The 20,418-nt window shown below is 43.3% G+C and overlaps 1 protein-coding gene across 1 annotated transcript; it reads left to right on the top strand.

Annotated features, from left to right (window-relative positions):
* Positions 1–1,577: 1,577 nt before the first annotated feature.
* Positions 1,578–20,187, top strand: znf219 (zinc finger protein 219). The gene is made up of 5 exons (XM_078275523.1): positions 1,578–1,750; positions 11,126–11,210; positions 11,466–13,827; positions 14,005–14,151; positions 16,023–20,187. Exons 3-5 carry the CDS (start codon positions 11,469–11,471, stop codon positions 17,210–17,212), a joined length of 3,696 nt encoding a protein of 1,231 aa, XP_078131649.1. The 5' UTR covers positions 1,578–1,750; positions 11,126–11,210; positions 11,466–11,468; the 3' UTR covers positions 17,213–20,187.
* The last annotated feature ends 231 nt before the right edge of the window (positions 20,188–20,418 follow it).

Below are 20,418 nucleotides of genomic sequence, written 5' to 3'. Positions count from 1 at the left end.
GAGCAGCCAGACCCACGTCACGCGTTCGTCCAATCAGGGGTCACTCATGGTGTTGAACCCACAGAGAAGTATCACTCTGCAGTTCTTTCTCTCTCCTTTAGCTCGGTGGGTTGGTTTTAAAAACCCCTCCATTTATAAATGTGCTTTACTTATTGATAGTTCACTTGGATGTTTGACTGGTAGAGTGATGTATGTGTAGAGTTTGACACTAGGAGACTGTTTGAAGGGGGAAAGTTTCTCTGTGCTCACCTCGAGTCTGAATTTAAGACGTACTGTAGACATACAAGCAGCATTTTGTGACATCACAACTGGAATTGGAAGCCAATCGTGGTCCAGAATGCAACTCACAAATGTGTGATGTGGACACTTGAAACCTCCAGTGCTCAGACACAAAAAATTGTACGTGTCTTAAAACATGTCTGGATGGGTTCCCAGCAGCTGTTTTCAGCAAAATGGCACACTGTACACTGCCCGCCCAGCACCAAACGGCAGACAGACAAAGTTAGCGACTAGCTGGTGAAAAAAGTCAAATATCTAACAACTTGAGAGCTTAAAGGAGCGTGAATATTGGATTTAATTCATCAGGGGATCGGAAACATCATTGCAAAGGGGATGGGGACATTACTCCATGTCTGCTGAATTTGCGAATAGACAAATGTTAACTAAGGCATCGGCCATTACAACTTTTTTTTTTAAGATGTCTCTTTTAAGGTGACAGATCTTCTCCCTTCAACTGACCAAAAAAATCAGAATATAGCTTTGTAGCTTTTGAGATATGTTCAACTTTCAGCCCCTAGTCGCACTGCATTAATAACGGGACAAATAGGAAGACGCATGGGATCTTTAATGCAAATTATGTTGATGCGGGTTCATTGGTTGGACTAGACGTGCACCTGCTACAGCTAAACCATTGGCAACTGACAAAAGTGGGTGTAGCCTGTGCAAAAGTGTGTATTATGTGTACATTTGATGCTTTAGTACAATTTGCTATAAATACTTTGCCTGGCCTACATACAGTATTTTTCCAAAGCGATACTGTAGTTTTAGTCTTTCCCATTGCTGCTATTTTTTGCTGGGGACCCCCTGGAAAACTCCCTAGGGATTCCCGGTGGTCCCTGGGCCTTAGGTTGGGAACCCTACATCCAAATATGTGCACTTTGTATCTTCCCATCCTGGAAGTGGCCATGTGCTTCCGGGGTGGCTCACCACAACATTTAAGCTGCCTCTTGTCCCTGTCATCACTTTTAACACACTCCAATTGGTGTGAAACTTTCTTCTTCTCCTTCACGAAAAAAAAAAATGTCTCTCTAAATTGTCAGCTACCCGCCACCCCAGATGCCATATTTAGGATACAAATGTGAAGAGATGACAGCGTTGTAAAATGGTGCCCGTGCCGAGATTATAATTAACATTTCCAACCTACATCACTCTCCCTCCCACTTCTCCTCTGCCTCTCCCTATTCATCCACTCCTGTACAATAAATGGGAAAAAATGCAAGAAGAAAAGGAGAGAAAGGGTGAAGGAAAAGAAAGGGAGATGGAGGAGGAGAAGGAGGAGGAGAGAGTGAGAGAGAGAGAGAGAGAGAGAGGGAGAGAAGAGGGTGACCAAACGGAGGGAGGAGGGAGGGGGAAACGGCGTATGCTTGTATACAACCCTGATTTCCATTTTTTTCCCAACTCGTAATGTATTTAATTCAAGTGAAACGTAATCATGACGTGTCGTGTCATTAATCTCCTCGCCGCCTCTCCCGTAAGTACACTGAGTCTTTACTTTCAACATATATCCTATATCTTCATTTATCTACTTACATTTTATCCACCACTCTGTTTACATATGCACTTTTATGCATGGTGGCATGAAACACCGGTGATAACCATTTCCAAAATTGTTGAATTTATTGCGACTGTTGTTGCCTTTTTTTTTTTCTTCCACGAGCAACACACGGGATAATGGCCAATATAGTTGTTGTTGTGTTTTATTTGCAGTTTGGATGTGTACGTGTGTGCGCGCGTGTGCTTGAGTGATTGGCATGAAGCATGTATGTATGTAACCGCTCCGGACCACTTTACGTGTGTGTCATGTATGTAAACCGGCGTATGTGCGCGCGTGGCCGATATGCATGTAGCCTCTGAGCCCTCCTATAGCCCGTGACATGACAAAAACGGAGAAATTATGATATTTCCCCATATAATTCAGAAAACACTCGGTGTAACATTTGAAATAAGTCGATTCGGCAAGTCAACTCGAAATAAAATGCGACTTTAAAATGGTTGCAAGAGCACGAAAAGTCACTCGGAGTGTTTAATGATGTATTTTTTTTAAATTCGCATAACTTTGAACCAAGTTCTGTTAGCGAGTAGTTATTTCTATCCACGCCAGGAAACCAGTTGTGAAATTCAGCAGCGCTATTACCTCTTCTTCTTTATCCCGTGTTAACCTCGCGTGAAAACGACGTTTGCCCCCCAAAAAAAGTAGCTTTCACTAAAAAAAGAGGCACAAGTTCTCGGTGCGTAACGGAGGATTTCGATAAGCCGCAGACATATTGTCCAGGCGTAAAAGTGGATTTTTGCATGTTAGCAAGTTGGTTTACAAAGCGTAATTTGTGGGTAGACGCGATTAGCTGGACTAATTCTTTTGTTGGACACACATTAGGCATTGTGTAGTTCATTGTTTTCGAGATAAGCACCGCCACTTTCATCTGGGATGTGCGCAAAAACGCATCCACAGGCTGTAATCGTGTTTTATTAACGTTATACTTTAACCACCTTTTTACTACGATGTTTCCTACAACCCGTTTAGTTGTCCTAACATCACCTCCAGTGTCTACTAAGCTAAGAAAGTAGCATAGCAAGTGTGGCATGCAACGTTGTGGCCGTGTGTGTGCAAAACGCGTGTTGCCAAATTGTATTCTGGAAAGAGAAGTTACCGGTTTTCAGCTCCGGTTTAAAAAAAAATGTGCATTTTTGGACTCGATGTCGCTTTTTGGGACTGATGTCGGTTTGGGAGATTGACAGAGGACTCCAGATGAAATCCATGATGGCACTTTCTTCCTCCCGTCCTCTCCCTGCTCTCACACACTCGTCTTTTCCCCTCCCTTAATCTTTTGTATAGAAAATTTAAGAACAAAATGGAGCAGGGGAGAGAGCGATAGATAGGCTGACATGACACACACACACACACACACACGCCACCCCCGACTTCTCCAAACTACATCCCACTGTTTATGATTTTTAATCGCATTTTTTGGAAGCGGGATTGTGCGCCGACACCATCTGCGGGCAGGGTTAATCTCATTTTAGTGTGGGTGTTTATTAGTGCATTGTTTGTTGATGGTTATTTATTTCATTAATGTGCCTCTAATTGAGATGGCCGCGAGAGAGAAGAGGGGAAAGAGCGACTGAAAATGGTTGCACGTTATTGACGCACATCATAGGGGCGAGGAGGAAATTCCTCATGAGATAAGACGCAGACGTGTCATCTGGGTTGACCAAAGACACTCCTGTCGCCTTTTCTATATCCAATGGAATATGTTTAGGGATCCTGGAATGCCCTATTTTTTTTTAAATCCACCCAAAATGTCACACTTCTGAGAGCGTGTGCAGAGTGGAAGTAGGTTGACATTGCTGGCTTGTCCTATAAACTGGGATGTTGTGGGCTTCTTCTTTTTTTTTTTATTATTTTTTTTTTTTACACATATTCTCTAAATCAAATAAACCTTAACTACATCCTGTCTTAACAAATCCTCTGCGAGTTTAAAGCAGATAGATCATCTATGGAAGAAAGAAAGAGTCAATTCTGTTGAAATTCTTGTCGAAATTGAGTGACTTTTTGTAAGCACTGGTGGTAATATAAAAAAAAAAAAACTCTGTTGGAAAAAGTATCCCTCTACAGGTGCATCTCCTTTCCGATACAAGACGATGATTTCACGTTGCAAATAGGCTACTCATCTGGAACTCACTGTGCTAACGGGCGTGGAACACTGGCCCTGTGTCAAAAAAAAGAAGAAAAAAAAGAGTCTGATGGTTTTGCCTCATTCAGACCTCTCTCTGCTTGTTGTGCTCAAGTAGTATCCTCCTCCTCCTCCACCACCATCAATGCTGCCCTCCTCCCCATCTTTGTACATACTGTACTGTACTTGAAGGGGCACATACAACCCATCCAGGTGGCTCTTGAGGAAGAGATTGTATGTGAGGGAGAAAGAGACTAAGGGAGAGAGAGTAAAAAGGGAGAGGAGTGTAGCACCAATCAAGGCTTCTGATTGATATAATTGGGTCATTAGCGCGCTGCGGGAGAGGCACCTGCTTGGCCTCAGTTAGGGAGAAGCTACTGCATTGTGACATTTTGAGACTGTTGAGAGTTCTGCTGCCTGCTCGGGATTAGCGTGTATTTAGAGCATTAGGGTCTTACTTAAATAGTACGCCACTTGTGCCACTTGTATTGAGTTTGCAGACCAGTTTCAAACTGACTCGTACAATAAATAGGTGGACAGGTAGATGGTTCGCTTTTTCTTCTGAACCAGTCCCCTCCGGTGTGCGTTTGACCAAAATCTAAATCATCTTATCGAAAGCAGAGCAAGCAAAGCGGGTCACAACACCAGCGGGTCAAGAAAAAGATAGAGAGCAGCGGTGCGATCATCAAGAGATGGTGAGCAAGAGGGAGCTGAAAGGTGAGTTAGAGAGGCTGAAGGTATTAAGGCGTCAGTATGCTCCAACAGTGTCTGAAACTTCCTCCTCCTATGTTCATCCGACAATTTTCGTAACTTTCTGGAATTTGCAATCCGATAAGCACGCTGCAGGTGGACAGGTCGGAGGAGGTGAGAAAGGCCGTTTTAAACTTCTCTCAAGCTCTATTTTTTACAACTACTTTCGGCACTTTTTATGTGTGCAACCGAGTACAACACTGTGAATGCATTCTAGGAAAGTCTGCGCCGGATAAAGGTGCCCCCTATAAAAGATCCCCCTATTTAAATGATTATTCGCTCTCACCCCCGTCTATGACAGCGCTTCACCCTGCCATTCAGAACAGCTATGAACACTTTTGCATTCAATGTGGAGCACAAACTAGTTCTTTTTGAGCATACTCTCACCTTTACGCTCAAACGCCCTGACATAGAAAACCAAGTTACTTTCCAACCTTATATACAGTACGTACAGTCAAAGGGCCCTTGTGCAAGGTGCTTCACCCAAATTACAAGCCCCAAGAGGTGTTGATTTAAGTATTGACACTCCCATATACAGTAGGGGTGGAAATCACCAGAGGCCTCACGATACGATATCATCACAATACGATATTATTGCAATTTTAAACATATTGCAATATTCTGCGATTTATTGCAATTTATTACTTTTTTTCCAACTCCAGATTTTTCCCAATTTCAAATGATGTTAAAAGGACATTTTGTCAACATCTGTTTTATCTTAAAGAGATACATTTCTCTGTTTGTTCATCTCACTTCAATTGTAGTGCTGCAAAATGGGATTGTCAAGCAGACAAACTGACCAACACATATATAATAATAGATCCATACTTGGCGTCTGTGTATCAATACAGTATTGCCACGGAAAATATTGCGACACTATCGATCCCCCACCCCCCCACCCCTAATATACAGTATATAGCGGTATGTAATAAAAGTGTAATTGAGTGTGCCTGAAGCAAGGTGTTACTAAGAAAGAGAACACATGCTCCTCAAATTTCCCCAGGGTAAATAAAGACTCAACCGGTGTTAACAGTATCTATTTTTCTCTATAGGTGTTCACATGTCTGATACATGTCATACATATATTACACAAGGAGGTCACGGTGTAGGGTCAGCATCCCCGGGGCTTATGGGTAGTTGGTGTCTTGCTCAAGGACACTTCAGAGGAAATGGGTGCTTATTGCTGATTGAAGGGTTAGATTTTTTTTTTTTTTTTAATCCAAATTAGATCATTATTTGACAGTTTTAAGTGCACATTTGGTTTTTGGATTCTAAAATAAAAACAGCATGTTTGTTTCACCTGTGGGATGCATGATTGCCCCTTCCTTTGTTTTTTATCTCTCAACCCCTGCAGGTGGTCTTCAGAGTGCACAGATAAGAGAGTCAGAGTGAAAACAAATCCAGTGCTTTGCTTATGACATTTGCATGCTCCGAACCAATTCTTCTTTTAAGGCCTCTATCCTGTAATCCTGAATCAGACAAGTCAGTCAGCGCCTCCGCTCATTGGTATAGACGCAGCACGGCCTGCATGACTTGGAGCGAGAGCCTCGTTACTCTGCCGAGATGCTGTGATGTTTCCAGCGTTCAGATTCACTCGCTCAGATCTGGCACTGCGGCGGCGATCCCACTTCGGCGCTCCGCAACTGTGGGGAAGTGTCGGCTCGTGTTCTCCGCTGGAGGAGGAATTCATTCAGAAAGAGCAGGAGCAACAGCTTGAGAGGAGATTGGGAGTGGAGGGAGAGTTAGAGGAGAAGAAAGGAGGTATGGTTAGTCAGTAAGAAATGGAAAAAAGCAGTAGGATAGGGTTAAATTAACAGAAGTAGAGTAGGAGATCTACCAAAAGCTGAGGGCAGATTAGAGTCTATGACTGAATGTATCATTTTCACAACTTCTCCTTCATCTGGCTCACAAAATACATTTCAAAAAGGCCAATATATTGCTATTTCAAGGACACTTTTTCCCAAAAACAGCACCAATGCCTGTAGTTTTGATGAGCCCTTTGATAGCAATATTACTTCCACTGTCAGACCAAAATGATACACAAAACTTTCTGTACAAAGAATCCACCAGTCACATCTTTACAGTTAGTGGTGGAGGCACAGTGGGAGACTTCCCCTTATCACTGCTGAAGATGAAGTGGGGGGGAAGGGGGGGAGTGTGAGCCAGACAAAGTTGGAGCTAAGCAGGGAGTGAAGCAGGGGGTTCAGGGAAAGGTGAAATAAAGGAAATGAATACCGTCTGTGGGGAAGTTCGCCACGTGAGCACGTGATAAAAACATCAGGACCAAATAATACTGTACCACACAGAGAGCGGACACCCCCTCTCTTCCTCCCTCAATCGCTCATCCTCTCTTTCATATGCTTTTTTTTTGCGGCCAATCTCTCATACACCCACTTATCCCCGAAGGACACATCACCTCACACACGCTTCATCACATGAGAGTTCAAGTAATACAGCTGGAAGAAAGGTACACTTGTAAGGATTCACTGAAGTACACACACAAAGACATACACAGCCTCCAGATACACAGTTTACTTTATGCCCTAAGGCCCAGGCCAGAGACCTTGGAGATGCCTATTTTTAGGTACATGGAGAAGGACATGCGCAACAAACACACACATACAGGCTCAGATAAGAACACAAAGGCAGTTGGTCTGTACTCTATTCCCTATTCAGTGTCCCTGCAGGCCATGGACCTCAACCACCCAAGGGGTCACAAAATAAATTGTAGGGGTTGTGATATGGTTAACAAGGTTGGAAAAAAGAAAAAAACATATTAATGCTATAGAAATTGATGCTTATTTTTCTGTCTCCTTCCTTTTTCCTTGTAAAATACAGCAGCCCTCCTTGAACTATATAGAAATGAAACAACTAAGAAGGGCAAATCACACTCGTACAATCCACAGACTTAATCATGCAAACTGTGCGAGGGGTTGCAAGTAGGTACTGCTTGGCTATAAAAGCTAAAAAGCCAAAAAGGTATAGGCAACAGATACAATACACAAACCCTCTTACACAGACTATAACATAAATTACACTCAACTCACTCACTCACACACACACACACACACACACACACACACACACACACACACACACACACACACACACACACACACACACACACACACAGTTACAAAAAACTAAGTGAAAGGTGATCACACCCTCACATTTATTTTTGATGTGTAGCATTCTGGCATGTACAAACATGCAGTTAGCCTTCAAAATAAAACTGTACCACTCAGTGGATATTTACACAATGACATCAAAACCCCCCAAAAATAAACTTGTCTGAACATATCACGCTCCTACTTTCTCAGCGACGGTTTATCACGGATGTGATGTATGACTCAGCAACCTCCCCTCTTTCCCTCTATACACACCTTGTGACACGAGAGGAGCAATAATTATCAGTATTTAAACAATGCAGTTTATTTTTTTTGGGGTGGGCTAAAAAAAGAAAGTTGGCATAATTGACCTCTGTCATGAAAACTAATATCCAGTTAAGGTAATTCAGTACTTTACATCAGTTATCTAAGTGCCCACAAAGTTACACTGTAATTACTGTAATGACAAAATCATGGCAATGCGTAACACAACAAGGATATGCTTTTAAGCTGTCATTACTGTGCGAATTGCAATGATGTTAAACTGGTGCACGCACACTGCAAATTTCAGGGTCAGAGAAAAAATCTGTGAAAGAGCAGTTTAAATCCACTTTAATAATTTTTTTCTCTCTCCATTTCTGTTGTATCCAGTATCAATGTGCATCTTATATCAAGACTGACTATGATTTAGGTGGATTACATTTGGACCTCACATCAAAAATGCTTTTCCGTGATGATCTTTTAAAATCCGATCTCTCCTTCTCTCACAAAACTTCATGCATCTCTTCTTCATACATCCTTTAAACTTGACAGTTAACACCTTGTTGAGCACCTGCACAATCTATTTGTTTGCATGTTCTGAGTGCAATTGCATTACAGAAGTACTTCAGATCTCCAGATTGGGAATTAATTGCCTTTGTTAGTTATGCGGACAAATGTGTCTTCGACCATGTCCGGAGGTGGTTTAGGTGAATGGTTCTTCACTGCTTTTCTTGGTTCATTAAAACCTGGGTTTCATGTGCTTCTGCTCCACATGATTCCAATCTGATTTCTGTCCCTCAGTTGCCCCAACCCCCTTTCCTTGCATCCATTGCTGCACCTTATCTCCTTCTCTCCATCTATCCAAATTTTCTTTATTGGCATGACAGGGCCGGTGGTTGGCGACAGCCACCGTCACGGTGGAACAATGCGTTGTGATGGTGATATTCATATGATAATGCCATCAGACTTAACACTACTGCAGACACATTGAGATACCCAGTGTCCCTTTTTCTATCTTTCCCCTTTCTGTATCTCTCTCTGTCTGGATGTATTGACTTTTCAAATGATTTTTAAATCTCTTGTTCTCTCTTCATGTTATGCCCCAGCCTGCCACTCCACCACTCTGATTTCTCTCCTATTCTCTGTTCCAGCATGTCTATCTCTTTACCCGATTTTTCTTCCCCCTTTTCCCCTCAACACCATGCTGGCAATCGTATTAAATCATTTTCTTTCACATGGCTTCTGACAATATTTTTTCTTTTAATGCTGCCCAGTTTTTAACCGCACTGTATGTTTCTCTCTGTCTCTCTTTCTTTCCCTGTGTCTGCCTCCTTTCTCATTTCTGCTCTTCGCCATGTTGGCAGGGCCCAATCTACCAGCTGATATCAGCATTCCCTGGCACTCTGCCAACTGGCAACACTGCAGGAGAGAAAGAAAGAGAGAGGGAGAGAATGAAAGAAAATTAGTGAATAATAGACGGAGGGAGGGAGGGAGGGAGCGAGAGAATGAGAGGGGGATGGGAGGAGTATGAATCAAGGAAAGAAAGACAGAGGGGAAAGGAAGACAGAGAGAGAAAGAACAATAATGGTGGATTAAGAAAGGACTGTCTGTGTGTGTGCGTGTGTGTGTCTGTGTTTGTGTGTGTGTGCGTGCGTGTGTGTGTGTGTGTGCGTGCGTGTGTGTGTGCGTGCGTGTGTGTGTGTGTGTGCGTGTGTGTCTGTGTGTGTGTTTATGTGATTGATATGGTGTGATATCCCTATGAGTCATAGCTGAGCTAAAATGTCAACCAGCTTCATAAGAATCTCTGTCATCCAGGCTCAGTGATACGCACGCACATACACAAATCCAGCTGATCACATAAACACATATGTGACCATACCGCCACGTGAACACAAATATGGGCGACACACCTGCGAACACAGATGTTCCATTGTTTTGCCACAATGATTGATGACCTTTTGTTTTGTTGTGGGCGCCTCTGCTGCTTCTCAACTCCACCAAATGATGGACGAAAACAGCCGATGTGCATAAATCCATTCTAACTGCTGTGCACTCGAAATATTTGGGTGTGTGAGCGTGCTTGCCAAAATGCTTGTGTGTTCAATATGCTGTATATCACACTTTACATTTCAGCTGACTCTGTTATCTGGGTTGATGGTTGCAGTTTAGTCAACACAACAGTAGAATAAGCTTACATTTGTACATTACTTAAACAAGTAACCATGACTAAGCAGTGTATGGGCCAAAGCACCACACCCAAGTTGTAAATTTAACAAATAGTGTTGTGCATAAGTGCATGCATACTGTACATCAGTGTGTGTGAGTGTGCATGTTTGTCTACAGTCCTGATTTAAAAAAAAAAAAATGCTGCTACTGTATGAGTGCACAGGAAGGGTGTGTGGGGAAGTCAAAACATCGCGCGCCCATCCTGTTTGGGACAGTTCATGTCCTGTGGTGGTGCCCTTAACTCCTGAACACACACACACACACACACACACACACACACACACACACACACACACACACACACACACACACACACACACACACACGCTAATCATCCCATATGTGCTAACAGTATGCTGGAGTACAGTGTGAACACATGCAGGAGGCAGAACAGGTGCACACCTGTTACACATGTAAGCGCATGCATACACCTACACAGACTAAAGAGTAAATGAAGATCAAATAAAGATTTGCTTTGTACTTAACATTTACATGCATTAAAACACATTCAAAACGCTGCTGGTATGAATATGCGTTTGATTTTCTGCTATTAGCATTTATGATGGAATACATTCAAAGAGTCTTGGTGCAAATGAGTTTTGTCCTGTTTGACAAAAATCTGCTACCTGCAGTTCCTTGACATTGACACTAATATTGCTAATTTAGTAAAATAAAGTCTTTAGTCAGATAATAGCTTCAATAATGTGCTAAAATGCATTAACATTGGCTGCAATTTAATTTCCAGTTAGATTTTTGATTGCAAAGAACTAATTTTTAAGTTTCTAATCATGCAGTTTTTTTTTTGTTTTTTTTGTTTGCTTTTGTCCCCAGAAAATTAAAGGAGGAGGCTGTCACAGAAGTGTGTCCCCCGTCAGCCGAGACACTAAAGAATGGCATAACATCACACACACTTCTGGTAATTCTCTACAGTTTTCATATGCATCCACCCATCCAGACATATGAACTTGTTAGGCAAACTAAAACCATTTGTCTATTTCTTGGCCTTTTTCCAGAGCTGGTCATGGTTATGTTACAGTTAAAGATATTAGATTATGCACAACATGCACATTTAACCTTTCCTCTAGATTTTTAAAGTTTTAACTCCTCCTAAGTCACCAGTTCCACTCACAATCTGTCTGTCTCTCCTTCTCTCTGTGTTTTGTATTTATAGAGGATGGATTCTCCGCCAGAGTGTGTGTTGTCTCTTTCTTGTGAGCAGCCCCAGTCTCCCCCAACACTGCCATCCCTGGACCACAGCCCCCAGGCCTCTTTTCCTCACACCCAGCTCTCTCTACCCAACAGCCCTGTTCTCCTGCCAATTCACAGCCCTGAACCTTCCCCTCAGAGCCCGGACACCACGCCTTATTTCCCCCTCTCTCCCTTCCCCCTCCACGGGGACAACAATCACCACAATGTTGATGAAGAAGATGACGCAGAAGGCCTGGATGGAGTTCCTCCATCCCCAACCCCAGCAGTGGCTCTTTTCCCAGGAGGAGGGGGACAAGAAGCTGCATGCAGCCCTTGTTTGGACTCCTCTCCACCAGCCACACCATCAGCCCCAATCCTGGGGTTTGGAGCCCTGGAGCTGGCCCTCTCATCTGGGCAGAGTGGAAACTGCAACGATGAGTTAGACCTCCAGCTGTTCCAGAAAGATACTGTTACCAGGGCGATACCGGGAGTGGGAGGGGCTTCACCAGGGCCTGCGCTCAGGTTTCCCTGTCATGTCTGCGGAAAGAGATTCCGATTTCAAAGCATTTTGTCTCTCCATGCCCGAGCTCACAGTCTGGACCGAGACCGCCGAGCTTCAGCTCTATACCGGACTGGACTCCCCTCAGCATCCCTGAAGCAGCACCTCAAAATTCAACAGAACCACAAAGACCAGATCCAGAATCACAGAAGTCACCCAAACCAGCATTTACTGCCAGGGACTCTCATTCAGCATCTCACAGAAGAGGATGTTGATGGTGAGGTCAAAGGTCTAGACAACGGCCTACAGACAGACCAGAACCCAAACTTTTTACTGGATGACAGCACACCATTGACCCCTCCACTTACAGAGGACCCTGTTTCTGTGACCCCTCCCTATTCTTCTACAATTGGGGAGGGTGCGTCTACTCCTATAGCGCCTACGTTTCGCTGCCATGCCTGCAAAGGAAAATTCCGTACGGCTTCGGAGTTGGCGCGCCATGTCCGCATTCTTCACAACCCATATAAATGCACTCTTTGTCCTTTCTCTGCCAGCCAGGAAGAGAGCCTGGCATCCCACTTGCAGGAGTGCCACCCTTCCCCTGAGGTACCTGCTCTGCCAGCAGCCTTCAATTCAAGGGACATCATTACAACTCCTGATACTCCTGTGCCCACCCCGACCCATACCCCAGCTCCAACCCCAAGTACAGCACAGGTGACAGCAGCAGCTGCAGCGGCTGCATCCCCTGCACTGCCAGCATTTCGCTGTGATACTTGTGGACAGCGGTTTACCCAGTCTTGGTTCCTGAAAGGACACATGCGAAAGCACAAGGACTCCTTGGACCATAAGTGCCAGGTTTGTGGCCGTGGCTTCAAAGAGCCTTGGTTCCTCAAAAACCACATGAAAGTACATCTCAACAAGCTTGGGCTGAAGGCTGGACTGGGAACCCTTGGGGGACCAGGAGGTGCAGAGCAGCAAGCCAAAGGCTCTGCTAATAATCCGTCTCTCAATGCCCTCTATTCAAGCCTCCTTCTCGCCCAGCAAAGAGGTGGTAGAGGTGGACAAGGAAGATCAGAGAGAGAAACTGGAGGAAGAATGGGGATGGGCTCAAGCAAGTCAGCCATTCTGGGCTACCTCGGGTTGCCCAATGATGGCAGTGGGGCCAGCTGCATGGAGAGACTTCAAGCAGTGGCTCAGGTGGCGGAGATGGGAAATGGTGGTGGTGGCATTGGCGGCTCAGGAGTAGGTGACCCAGGAAGAGGAGGGGGAGCAACTAGAGGAGGGGGCACAGGTGAGACTACTGCATCAATTTCAGAAGGAGGAGACCAAGCAACTTGGTGGCAGCTGGTGGCTCGCAGCCTGGCAGTAGCTCAGCAGCAGCAGCAGCAGCAACAGCAGCAGCAGCAGCAGCAGAGGTCCCACCAGCGAGGCCAGCAACAAGGCCAGCGAGGCACAGGTCGGAGCTCGGTGATCACAGAGGCCGAACAAGTCAGAGCCTACCTTGGAGGCCTGGATCCAAGAGAAGAGTCTGGTGGAGCAGGAGGGCCATGGGAATGCCCAGACTGTGGAAAGCTATTCCGCAGCCTGCAGCAGGTGGTGGTTCATGCTCGCGTTCACACTCAGAGGCCCCAGAAAGGAGGTGGTGGCGAAGAGGAGGGGAGTGGTAGTCGCAGAGGATCAGGTCTAGGAAGACGAGGCAGCGGTGAAGTGAGGCAGGAATCTCAGCTACACAGTGGTGGATCCCAACAAACCGGAGATGTGAGACAGGAATCAAAACTGCACAGTGGTGGATCACATCAAGCAGGAGGCGCTACGGGATTTCACTCTGTCATCTCAAGCCTCAAAGGTACAATCACATGCTCTTTTCTCTAGTTTGTCTTGTGGGTTGTGTTTGTTTGCTCACATGTAATGGTGTTATTACCACAAGAATATATTATTTTCATACTGTTTTTCTGTTGCAAATAGAAGCTCACGTGGGGCCATTCACACCAGCTGTTATCTTTACATTTCTCTCCACTTGCAGGAGAAAATGGCTTGACAGCAGTCTCCTCCATACCTTCAGTTCCCACCAGGGAGCGAGTGCGTGGTAGAGGGATAAAAGACTGCCCCTACTGTGGTAAAGCCTTCCGCTCTTCACACCATCTCAAAGTGCACCTGAGAGTTCACACAGGTGAGAAACTGCTGTGAGTTTAACAAACCACATTTACTTTTTTAACCTTTAGAAATCCCTGGAAAGGTTTCATTGAGCATCCTCGCTTTAGCAGCGCTAGCTTTTTCCTTTTTTACACATTCACCCCAGAGAGCTGGCCAGCGCTAATCATAGCCCTCTACTGCAGGCAAACGAGCAGCCCCACTGGAGCAACTCCAGGTTAAGTGCCTTGCTTGAGGGTATATTAACAGTAGTTTTTGAGGAAAAATCAAGCCACTCCAGGGATTAAATTTGGTTAAATTTTAGTAAAAGGCTCACATCTCTCACTAGTCAGTAAACTCACCTTCAACTATTTTTTTTTTTTTTAAATAGTACTCTTTTTTTCCAAAATGATCTAATAAATTGATTTGGCCAACTCTAAATTGTGCAAAATTAATATGGTTTGGCATAGTTTGTTTTTAAGTATATTGATTCCCACGTAAACATCATGACAAGGTGTAAATATGCTCACAGATTTCTCCATGATAATTTCTTTACCTTTAATCTTTCTGAGATTCACATTCTCTAATCTTGTTGTGAATCTGTAATTGTTCTCCTTAATTTACCTCAAATCATAATTCTAACTAAAGAACAGGACGCTCCAGCAGACTGTTTTCCCAGACTTAAAAAAAAAAAATGAAAAAATGAAAAAAAAAAAAAGGACTGTAATGAAAATTGGGAACTCTCACAGCACTCACTCACACTCTTAATTAATGATCCATATTCATAAGACTTTATCAGCATGACTCATTGCCATTGCTTTTTTTTTTATTGTTTGCCTTCTTCACTTGATGCATTTGATCAAAATTAAGACCCATCTTCCATTTTTCTGAGATGCCACCTTTCGCCAGCAGCTGGTAACTGGAGCACATCTAAGTCTTTCCAGCAAGACAGTGCCTAAAATGCATTCAATGAAATCTATTTAATATTGCCATTATGAAAAATCGTCTATAGCTGAAAGGACCTATCACATCACAGCTGTATTAATCATGATAACGTACAGCTTTTTTCTAATGCATTATTGCTTCTCTGTGCCATCAAGTGATTACCACATGGTCAGTAATTCAAGTGAAGGCATCAAATTATAATAATACTCTCTTGATATTACTGTCCTCTTGAGATTATTGCCCCTCGAGATTTCTATCCCATTCTTTTTTGCTTCAGAAACATCAAATTGTTCATACTTTTGCATGTACATCTGCATTTATCAATAGAGCTGTGTTCTTTGTGTGTTCATTTTTTTCCTCTTGTGAATAAGATCATTTACATTTTTCATATGTAATGCATTTCCTGCTGTTGATGTTGTTGCCTCCAGCATGATGAGCCATCCTCTTTATCCTTCCCAGCAGTGTAATTTTTACATCAGTGATGGAATACTGCCATCTCCCTTCAAAATTCGTAACTACATCTCCCACTCACCACTGTTTGAAGGACCATGCAAGTTATTTTGCAAGTTACTGCTCACCATTTTTTAAAGAAATGCTCTAGTGTTTCAGATTTCTTTGTCTGACTCAGGCAGCCAGACAGCCATTGTCTTCTATTCATTCACTATGGTATAAACACATATTTAGGCTATAATTAAAAAATTAAAAGCCTGCAAATTATAATTTGTAATCCATCACAGGCAAGGTTGATAAATATATAGCCTATATATATTATTGTTTCTACAAAGGTTACTTTTCAAAATGGCTAGCCCTAATATAACGTTTATGTATGATTTGTTGTAAATTAGCTAAAACATGCAAAATCAGTGGTCTCTTTAAGCTTCACCTAGGTTAGGTGCTACTACTTACTTATATACATACTCCTATACCATTTCCCCAATTTTGTTTTGTCTGTCTTTTTTTATTTAGGTGAGAGACCCTACAAATGTCCCCACTGTGACTATGCCGGTACCCAGTCGGGCTCGCTGAAGTACCACCTCCAGCGGCACCACAGGGAGCAACGCAACGCCTTGTCAGCCTCCTCCAATTCTTCCTCTAGTGGTCTCACCTCCACTATCCACAGTCTGACCTCTGGAACCTCTGGACTGGCCAAGCAGCGCCGATCCCAACTCAACCACTGCCCGGTCAACCGAGGCCCAACCGACCCCACCTCCCAGCCCAACCAGCAGTCCTGGCTCCTTGGGGTTCCAGACCAGCGAGAGCATCGGAAGGCCTTGGCGGCTCTAAGGGATGTCGACTTGGAGACCCAGTACAGGTATCTGTCTGGGGTGATGGGGGCCCTTTACCAAGGTGGAATGGAAGGAGGCTGGATAAGGGAGTCTCCCCCACCGAAGGCCCCTAAAGTGTCCCGTCGTAAGCCCCTTACTACTAGCCGAATGGTTCAATCGTCGAGTGACAAGGAAGGGCCTGCACTTTCAACTCAAGAGGGGGGTTTTGAACCACTGGATCTGTCCCGTCGCCCCTCACCTGGCCTTGGAGGCATGGAGGAGGATGGAAGCATGAGTGTAGGGGAGGGAGGAGGTGTTGGTGGTGGGGATGGCGGAGGGGATAGTTCAACAGGAATCAAACTGAGCCAGTGTTTGTTCTGCCCTTTCCGTACATCTTCAGCAGAGCTGATGGCCATGCACCTGCAGGTCAACCACACTAGTAAGTCCAGGCGCAAAAGAGCCCCTTCTACTGCCTTGGATGATGATGGAGCCCCGAAGGCCACCAAGCCCCGGATGGATCAGTCTGATCTTGACTCTCTGACAATATGGAGGCATGTGACTGAGGCAGAGTCCCAGGCACCACTCGGGGAATGGTCCTCAACGCAGGCCAAGACCTTGAATGGGCTCTCTCCGGCTACAGAAGACCATCTGGACCACATCCTTGACCACCCAGACGTGGCATCAGTATCCAAGAATGTAAGAGACCGTCTGGCACTCAAGGGAACGATGGAGGGGGACGAGGAAGAGCAAGAGGAGGAATTGGAAGATATTTTGGAGAACAGCAGTCTGGAAGATTCGGAGGACCAGGATCTGAGGATGTCCCTGGCTCTTTCACCAGCCCTGAGCTCCAACCACATGGTGGGAGAGGATGAAAGAGTCTTAACAGATTAAAATCCTTTGGGATGATATCATTTAAATTGGATAGTTGGGTTCAATTTTTTCAATTACATTTGACACATAATTGAAGAAGGGGCAGGTAGCTTTGCAGAGCAAACAGATGATTATTTACTCCTAAGGTTTTGAAAAGGACAGAGAGAATCACATCACAGCTGTTATTTTCCCTCCAACATTATTTGTCTACTTCAGTTCTGAGACTGTGGTCAACCACAAAATAAACCTTGTTTACAAAAGAGCATAGATGCATCTTTACAGGGTTTTGTAGGCTACTTATTTTTCTCTTTCTTTCAAGCTTCAATCCAAGATGGATGATTTTTAAGGTGATCTCCTATTTGATAAATTAAAGAAACTTGTAAGATCTAGGGCATAATTCCTGCATCATTTCACACATTTATTTCACACTAATAATGGACTGTTTATCCCAGACTACTATACTGACCAAGCTGAAGCCAGCTGGGAAGAGATGTTCTCCTGACTGACCATTGAACAGTTTGAAACCTCAAACTTCAAGTTCCTCCTCAACCCACACAGATGTGGAGGAAAGTTGAGTCGAGAAATGTTTTAAGCTGTGAATCTCAGCTAAGCTATTTGGTATTAATTTAAGGCATGAGGTAACTGTTGCAGGCCGCAAGCTTTCCCTCAAGTATATATCACTGCCTTGTTTGTCTGAAAAGTGTTTCTACACGATTGTCCTAAAGAAAACGGAAACGTTTGTAACATTTTTTCTTTTTGAGTTAGTGCCTGTTCATGTACGTTGTCAAGAGAGTCTCTGGTATTCCTGCGCATCGAGGCTCTGATAGGTCATTCATTTTATCTGAATATACAGTTTAAAACAATTTAAGTACAATATATTTGTTAAAAGTGGTTCTAGGGTGTTGTTAATAGTTAAGTTGTAAAAGAAATGCTGCATCGTAGCGTGATGTCCTTGACACAGGCGGCAGACGTTTGTGGCTCAGCTTGAAAAGAAAACAAAAAAAAGTAGGTGATATAATGTATAATGCGATGAAAGAGGTCAAAGGCTGAGCGATATAATCGGTCCCAGTTCAATACTCAGTGTTTACAATAGCGCCGAATGCAAGTTGGGTTGTCAAGGCAATGTAGATGCATTGAGAAGAACAAAACTCAGAGCGGGAGTCTGATTGAGGGCTGTAGAAACGTCGCCCAAGCCCCCGAACACAATCAACTGACACAGCCTTTTTAAAGAGACAGAGACTTATCAACTGTGTCAAAAAGGAACAATCTCTCCATAGGAGAGAAAATACATGGTAGACGAAAAAGAAACCAGTACCCCTGCCAAACAGGACTTAATCTGAGAAACAAGTACTCTGGGGGTATGGTGTCTTTTAGATGAGTAGATTCCCTCTCTTCTTCTTTTATAAGAAAAGAAAAGACAAGACAATGGTAGGAGTAATTATTAAAACACTAACAAATGCATAGACATCCCAGTAGAATATGTGTAGCTTTTGTAATGACAATAAGAAAAAAAAAGCAGACTTTTGTTTATTTTCATTTCAAGATGCGTACAGAAAAAGGTTATCAATATAGGTAATATTGATTATAATGTTTGTGAGCTAAGACTAGTTGGAATGTCTATACAGAGCACTGTGCAAGGTTTGAGTTTCCAAAGTAGTTTTTATTTTGACTTTATCAATAGACCAAACGTTTTTTCAATGGAAGTTGTCACTTTCTGTTGTCGTTTTAAATGTGTAAAGCTGTGGTTTCGATAGATTTACCCCATCGATTAGCCAAATCGGTCAATCAGTTAATCAGTGCATCAAATGTCCAACCATTGAACTGGTTGTTAAAGAAAGTTCTCATTCAAAATACATCATTTTGTGTATACATTAACACATCTACCGCTATAAATGAAAACAATCAATCTCTTATAATGAATTATTGTGTTTAGAAGAGTAAAAAAAAAATACATGAATGTGAGACAGTAATATCCCCTCACACTGGTTAGCAACTATTTATCTATATTGACTACTTTTGGATGGGGTATTCTATGTTTGCAACCACACCTTAATGTGCATTAATGTGTTTAAGTTCCTTCTTTAGAGCACCTTATGAGTTTTGTAGTGAAAGTCCCTTAGTGGTGTCTCCTTAACAACTACTGTCAATGCCATCGTGCCTTCTGTTTCAAGCACTTCCTGGTGTATTTTGTAAAACTCACCAAAAGCACTTAGCCTACATCACACTCTTTCTTCCTCTCTGTCTCCGTCCTTCCACTTCCCCTTCTCTCTCCTCTCTTTTCTTCCTCTTCTCCTTCATCACCTCCACTCATTTCCTTAATCCCTTTCTCGTGTCTTTACCTCTTGACCCCTCTCTCCCGGGGGGAAGATGTTTTCATACCAGATTTCTCTCTTTTGTTCAGGCCTGTTCGCCCCTAAACGAGGCCACTAGGCCTTATTACAATCTAGCATGGCTAGACTCTTGAAAGAATGGACTACCTAACCTTTAGACAAGAAAAATCATTATAGATGTAGGGTTGGACAACCTTTGGTCTTTAATACTAACCCTTTGTAAACCAAAGTCCAAGTCTAATGAATATTATCTCATGATGGTGCCAAAACATGTCCGAGGTGACACTAAAGCATACCAACTTAAGAAAACAAAATAATTCACTTCTCTCTTTCCTCTCTCTTTCTTTAACTCATCCTCCCTCCTTTACTCTCTCTCTCTCTCTCTCTCTCTCTCTCTCTCTCTCTCTCTCTCTCTCTCTCTCTCTCTCTCTCTCTCATGCTTGCTCTTCCTCCATGTCGCTCTCTCGTCCGTAAACTGTCTATCGCTAGCACCACTTGAAGGTGACGTGTACTATCTGGTATTGAGGCCTTTATTAGATTTTTATTTCAGTTTGTGTGGTGTTTGTTCAATGCCGTTGAGATGGAAAAATGCTCTTCTTATAATGATAATTATTATTGTTTTGGCATTATGGTTAAAAAAAACAGCAAAAAAAAAAAAAAGAGAAATGTGTTGTTGAATGTTGTACAGATAGCACTAGAGATGTTGTGTTTTTTTAAAGAGAGCACAAACCTGAGTGATGGCCCCTTCTACTCCTCCCACCGGCAGATGGGAATAAAACAGCCTGTCAATCAATCTAGATGTCTAATGACAAAAATGTCCTCGGTGATGACAGGTTTTCAAAACAAACCCTTTTGTTTAAGTAGCGTTCTTCTCTGGAGATTTGAATGCAAAAAAGA

The sequence above is a fragment of the Sander vitreus genome, chromosome 19 (assembly GCF_031162955.1).
Source record: "Sander vitreus isolate 19-12246 chromosome 19, sanVit1, whole genome shotgun sequence".
Taxonomy (NCBI): domain Eukaryota; kingdom Metazoa; phylum Chordata; class Actinopteri; order Perciformes; family Percidae; genus Sander; species Sander vitreus.
The sequence above is the reverse complement of the archived record's forward strand: the minus strand, read 5'-3'. Positions and strand labels throughout refer to the sequence as shown.